The sequence below is a fragment of the Quercus suber genome, unplaced genomic scaffold, assembly GCF_002906115.3.
Source record: "Quercus suber isolate HL8 unplaced genomic scaffold, Cork oak 2.0 scaffold_1448, whole genome shotgun sequence".
In the NCBI taxonomy this organism is placed as follows: Eukaryota; Viridiplantae; Streptophyta; class Magnoliopsida; order Fagales; family Fagaceae; genus Quercus; species Quercus suber.
The window spans coordinates 6,155-13,034 of NW_027070822.1; the positions used below are offsets into that span (position 1 = coordinate 6,155).

The following is a 6,880-nucleotide window of genomic DNA, read 5'->3' on the forward strand; positions in this document are numbered from 1 at the left end:
ATATTTGACCATGGGAATAAAATTTTTCCTTTGAATGGTAGTATAAAATGGTAAAGGACCCCTTGTGACTACTTCTATCACTCTTTCTCTTCTATTCGATGTGTTTATCCATCAATCATAAACATAAGAATATACATTCATGTCAGTCATCAACAATAACAATTTTAAAGGACAATATATATTGGAATAAAGATGATATCTACTTTATTCTTGAAATTTTTGTATAATTTGGTAATATCTCATGAATTTTTCACTCACTTTGAGCAAAGAGCCTTCAACTTGCTTCATTTCACACAAATGGGAGGGAAAAGTTCAAAAACTTAAGAAAGAAAATTTAAAAATATGATATACCAAAATCAAGTACATTATAATCCTCACCAAGTCCTCCTAGGGAAACAAAATTAAATACAAAAAGGGAGAGGCATAACATATTACAACAATCTTAAATACTTTACAATCTTCCTCCCATGAATAGGCCAAAAAAAGAAAAAGAAAAACATGAAACACCAAATTTAAATACATCATAATCCTTTCCAAAAAAAAATCAACCAACATGGTAACATTACTTTCCCATCAGGATGCCATATGAAGGTCATAGACAAGATTACCCAAAGAAATCTGAAATGAGTTTCTGTGTTAGAACTTAGAATTGGATGAAATTGAAAGATCCACACTACCATCCAGCTATAAGTCAGCTAAGAAACTTGTTTAAACTGCTAAAATCAGATTCTTTACTTTCAATTTTTTTTTTTTTTTGTTTGATACCTGAAACATTAAAATCAAACACTCAAATAGATGTCATGCCATTAAATGAAGCAAACCCATCATGGTCCCGTTAATATATTGTTGATCCATGAAATTACTTTAAGAAAATAAATGTGCAAAGGATCAAGAGAAGATAGATGGCCCCTATAGTATTTGAAAGACAAGCTAGAAAGATCATCTGAATGATGATGACAAAATCGGTCATTTATGAGGATCAATTACAATTACCACCATCTAAACAAGAATTAAGAAAAGGTTAAGAGCCATTCAAATGCAATAAACTGAAATCCAAATTATAAAGCATGTGTTGCTTACAACTTCTATTGCACAATCAAATGCTAATTCTTGGTGTGTACTTTTTCTTTGCTTTTAAAGCAGTCAAATGCATCTGTATTAAGTAGCCTGAAGCACTATATCTTAACATGAGAACACCTGAGCCAGCCATATTGATTCAACAAGTGGCTAGGAATCAACCCCTCCTATGGGAATTCATTGAGCGTTTTATACAGCCAAAAGGATACTATGATGTACAAAGCATTTAAACTACAGCCCCACCCTTACCCCCCTATATAAAAATAAGAAAATGATTATTCAAGACAATATTCTTTTCTCAAAAGAGTCAAAACTAGAGAAATGGTTTTAAACATATCTTTGAATAAATTGGTTTGAAAGCATTCCTATTAAATACCTTTTAAAGAAGACACCCAAGGATCATTTATGCAATATATATGTAACATGTGTCTTAAACCCACTATCTATATATTTATTAAAGTTCATAGATTGAAGCTTACAATTAAATGCCAGAAAGTTTAGTTTGACACGGTGACATAAACATAAACATTTTTTCCTTATTGAAAAATGATACAAAAACAACTACATAATCCATGCAAACGCATTGGATGATGAGGGCAGATGCGGACCAATTTGACCAAAGCACTACCATAATCTCAAGAAATTGCCCAATTTTCCCCAAAATACTGACTGAAGAAATGGCCCGCAACATGAGTATCCAATTACAACATATCTAGTGGAATTATCCCTTATTTTTTCATCTTCAATCACACCTCAGGTATTATGCATACAATTGTATGAAGAAGCATCCAATAATAATTATATTTGCCAGATTCTCTATAGGTTTTATACTATCATATAGTCACGAAAAGAGAGAGAGGAATCCATACCTTCAACATCTGATCATGTGCTATATTGCCAAGGAAACTGCTGAAAAGTACATTAAGTGGTTTAACAGAAGTGTCCACTTCCCATGTGTTTGTTGCATCCCTACAAATAGTATAAAGGTAAGCACTACAAATTAGGACTTCAAAATCTAGCATTAACACTTATTCTTTCATGTGTATCCAAATAGCCCAATGATTGTTGAAAGAATACAATGAACTGATTGCACCGGCCTTATGCTTTGTACACTCTTTCCAGCCAAGTAGCAACACAATTATGACTTGAATTTGACTCAAGTACCTTCTAATGGTGAGTGGTGATCTGAAACACGTCACACAAGTTAAGTTATAGGTAATAAATAGGTGATCCAGGCATTCCTCTTCTATAGCACATGAAGGGCAAGAAGTATCAGTGATGAGATTCCTAATTGTTAACTCCCCAATCAATGGAAGACAATCATTTCGTAGTTTTCCGAAGGAAATAAGGAATTAAATGAAAGTTCAAGCTTCCATGGGGCAGCCCACATTTGAGAGCCATATCTGTGAGTTCTGCTCTTCCATCTAAGCGTTGACTACGGAGAAGCGAGGCTCTCTTGACTGTATAAAGACGAGTGATCAAGTGGCCAAATCAGTAAATCTGTACTTCTAAATCAGTTACTGATTATCTTGTTTTCCAATGGCAATAGCATGACTCGAAACTACTTCGAGAATTTAATTAAAGCTTTAGAGAATCATTTTTAAGCACAGAAACTTAAGAAATAAAGATGTTTTGTCAGTAGGTACAGTTGTTATCTCAACAATGACAAGTTTGTGGCATTGACATCATCATTAATTCAATTATTGATAACTGACAAAGAATGAAACAAGCAAATAAAAACATGTGCTTAAATAATTCCTCAACCTCAACCAATCAAATATGAATAATATGAAGAAGTGAGCCACACTCTCAAGGCAGGTTCTGCAGAAAAAGAAAAAAAAAAAAAAAAAGAGCCTTCTAGGGCTATAGCTTGTTGCAGATTTTAGTTTACATTTCTCTTGGTATAAAGCTCAATGCATCCTTGTCAAATGTCCTTTATCTTTCAATAAATTTATGAACAATCTAAGTAATATTCAGTGAGTCAATAAAAGCAAAGAAACAATCCACGACAATTAAGAATATTAAAATTTAAAAACCCAGGAGAAAAGCATAAGTAATTAAGTAATCAAACAGAAATATTTTTTTAGAAATTAAAAATAAAACCTTAACAATTGGCTCGATGAGTAGCATAGGTCATCCAAGCAAATAGGTTCAATATCTTGAAGAAGCATTTCATCGAACAGTTGTGTGCTTGACTTGAATTTCAATTTCGAACAATCAGCAAACATACTCTTTATTTGGTAAAATTGAAGTTTAGAAGTTAAAGAAGCATTGTGGTCCCTAAAACCCTATTTTGGCACCAGGACCTGATGGGCCACATCTTGGCTTTTTCCAGTGTTTTTGGCTGTTGGTTGGAGAAACAGTGACAAATATGGTAAAAGGGGCCTTTAATAATGATAAGGTCCCGAAGCACATAAATAAAAATCTCATCACACTTACTCCCAAGCATACAGGAGCTGATAGAATTGGCAGCTTGTGCCCAATAAGTCTGTGCAACAGTGTATAAGATCATCACGAAGATTATAGTTGCTTGACTCAGACCCTTTCTATCCAATCTTATCTCCTCATAGCTCAGGAAATTCTTCATACTATGAATGGAAAGAAAGGGAATGTGGGCTTCATGAACCTCAAAATAGACCTTGAGAAGGATTATGACAGATTGGAAGGAGCTTCATTCAGGACAATCTCAGGCTGTTTAATATCCCAGATTATCTTGTGAATGTGATTATCAGCTGCATCTCATCCTTTAGTGTGGCTGTTTTATTTAATGGTGGAGCTTTGGAAGGATTTCAACAGTCTAGGGGCATAAGGCAAGGTGACCCCTTGTCTCCCTATATATTCATAATGTTCATGGAAGTTCTCGGATTTATGAAAAAGGATAAATGTGACTCAAAATTATGGGATCCGGTGAAAACGTCTAGGGGTGGACTAGGCTTTTCTTTTCTGTTCTTTGCAGATGATTTAATTCTTTTTGGAAAAGCTAATAGAAAAAAACTGCACAGTATAAAAGAATCCCTTGATAGCTTCTGTGAGCTCTCTAGGCAGAAGGTAAACAACGGCAAGTCACGGGTCTATTTCTCACCCAATGTCTTGAGGGAAAGAAGGGATGAACTATGCACTTGTTTAGATCTTCACTCAATCCCAAACCTTGGGAAGTACTCGGGATTCCCATCGAAGCTGTCGGGTACAACAAATCAAGGGGAAGAGCAAATGAAGGTGGGGGAGGTGACTCAGGAGGGAATTTGGAACATTGGATGCTGCTTCTTTGTTTTTCCCTGTGACCTACTACAAAGAATCAAGGCCATTCCGATTCCTTACTCAGAATTTGGTTTGGACAACATTAGCTGGGCTTATTCAACCTCATTTTGATGGGAAAAATGCCTACAACTTAGCAAACGGAGAAATAAATGTGGCAGGAGTTCACTAGGTGGTGGATTTGGAAAGTGGTTATGCTTCCAAAAATCCAGTGTTTTCATATGGAAACGCTATCTTCTTAGTCTACCAATTAAAGAATTACTGTTGCAAGAGGCATTGCCGAAGACAGTAAGTGTGAAGCGTGTGGGAGAGAGGCTGAGACCATTATTCATGTTCTTCGGTACTGTGAAATTGCAAAAAAATTCTGGCTGGATACAGGTAACATAAGGTGTAGTAGTAATTTCTTTAACTCTGACCTATGTAGTTGGCTGAAAAAAAATCTAAGACATTGTAAGGATCTGGTGGAGTCAACCTTGCCGTGGGAAGTGTTTTTTGCTTTTGGTATCTGGGGCTTGTGGATGCAGAAAAATAAGAGAGTTTTCAACCAAGTAATACCAAATAGCAGATTGAGTAAAGAAGTGAAAAGCATGGCTCTAAATTATTTCTACTATGCTGGACATGTTAAACCTATGACAACAAAGAGCCCAATTAATGTTTGATGGATAAAGCCAGAGATGAATTGGCTCAAGCTAGATATGGATGGGTCAGCTATGGGAAATCCAGGTAAGGCAGGTGGTGGAGGCATTATTTGAGAGGATGCCCAGGGTAGTGCAGCAAGAGAGACCCAAAGCCAACTTGAGACAGAAATTGCCTCGTTAAAGAGGGCAACGTGTGGCCTGCCTAGGGAGCAATGGAGAATGGGTATCTGGGTTTAGTAGAGCCATTGGTATAGCCACAAGTGTAGAGGCAGAACTTTGGTCCTTATGTGATGGTCTTAAAATCTGAAATTCTTTAAACTTGCAGGCAGTTGAGATTGGTCTTGATGCCAAAGTAGTGATGGACTAGGTGTTGGGCAAATCCTACGATAATATTGCTCACTCTGTTCTCATCTTGGATTGCAGGCAACTAATGGAGCAAATTCCGAATGTCAAGATTAGGAACTGCTACAGAGTGGCGAATCAATGTGCAGACAAACTAGGAAAAATGGGAGCAACTCAGTAGCAAGACTTTTTGTTATTTTCTAGTCCACCACTGGATATTATTTTGGTGATGTATTATAATTCAGTAGGTGTGTGTTATGAGAGGCTATGCCTTAACTCTTATAATTTAAGTTAATGAAATGCATTTCGTTTTCTACCACAAAAAGAAGAAGAGAAGTTTGGAATATCTTACAAGAAGAAACTATGCACCAGAAGCAGACAAATAAGATGAATAAAAGACAAATATTATAATAGACGAAAATCAAATTGCAAGGTGAAAAGGGATCTTAGGCCTACCAATTACTTCAATAGGAACAAGGCATTATCTACATTGAAAAAGAAATAAAGAAATAAAATGTTTCTTGTATAAACTATAATTACATAGCCCAACAATTTGATTTCGCTATTATTTACTTGAAACACAATATATACTTGAGCAACAATCCTATGAATAATCCTTTAAATTTAGAGAAATAGAGAGAGGCAAACCATCTTTTCAAAGCTGAATCAAGATGTTTTTGTCTTCTATGATGGTGCATACAGATTGGTGTTGGTATCATCATTGAAAAAGGCATTGGGGGTTGAAGATGAACCCTGGTCATGAAACCCATTAGAAAATCACCGTCTCCAGGGTTTGGAGCTTCGTTTCCAGAGTTGGAATCGGATTCGAAGCCATCCAAAGCGAGACAGGTAGTGTTTTTGGGGATGTCTAGCATGGGTTGGTCGATGATTTCTTCTTTGCAGTCGGTGTCGGATTCCAACATGGCCTGAATCTTCTTCCCCATTGTTGAAAGCCCATTGATCCATAGATGAGGCAGGACAACAGATGCATTCTACATAAATCCTCATCGTATTCTTCGATCTCATCTGCACCATTTGTCTAAACTCAACCTTAATGCGATTCTCTTCAGATGGATTTGATATATTCACTTTCCCATAAATTAACCATACATGGTCATAATTAACAAAATCTATGAATGGTTGTTTAACACCATTGATGGAAATGTCAATGAAACAATGGTTCTCCATATTGCTGTTCTCATCCTTTGATGGAAAAGCAATACAAACAACCAAATTTGAAAATTTGGGACCAACTAAGAATGATACGGAATCTCCAACACTCTGATGATGGTTGAATTTGAACCACCTTGGAATCTCAATTGCTGGTAGTACAAGACAGTGAATTTTAGATTCAAAGCTTCTTGCAGCTTCAGCGACTGTATTTGGAAGAATTCCTAGAATTTCTCCAAACTGCAAGAAACTGAAGTTTAACATAAATTGTTTCTTTATAACTTAAACTTCAGAGAGAGAAAGAGAGATACCTGATTCCATAATCTGCTTGATGATTGTGGATCCAGCCGATAGCAATACAGTGCAACCACAGTTCTTATAGATTTTGGAAGTCTTGG

The 6,880-nt window shown here is 36.0% G+C and overlaps 1 protein-coding gene across 6 annotated transcripts; it reads right to left on the minus strand.

Annotated features, from left to right (window-relative positions):
• Positions 1–311: 311 nt before the first annotated feature.
• On the minus strand, positions 312–6,880 carry LOC136065973 (uncharacterized). 6 transcript variants are annotated; one of them, XM_065769823.1, is made up of 4 exons: positions 6,794–6,880; positions 5,961–6,722; positions 1,947–2,046; positions 312–765 (listed from the first exon to the last, which is right to left on the minus strand). In XM_065769823.1, the coding sequence occupies exons 2-4, from the start codon at positions 6,254–6,256 to the stop codon at positions 709–711; spliced, it is 453 nt and encodes a 150-aa protein (XP_065625895.1). In that variant the 5' UTR covers positions 6,257–6,722; positions 6,794–6,880; the 3' UTR covers positions 312–708. The 6 variants fall into 6 exon arrangements, 3 of the variants coding, with proteins under 3 accessions (XP_065625895.1, XP_065625897.1, XP_065625894.1); XR_010627534.1 differs by having other exon boundaries at positions 312–2,046; positions 3,181–6,634; positions 6,794–6,874; XM_065769825.1 differs by having other exon boundaries at positions 312–618; positions 5,961–6,874.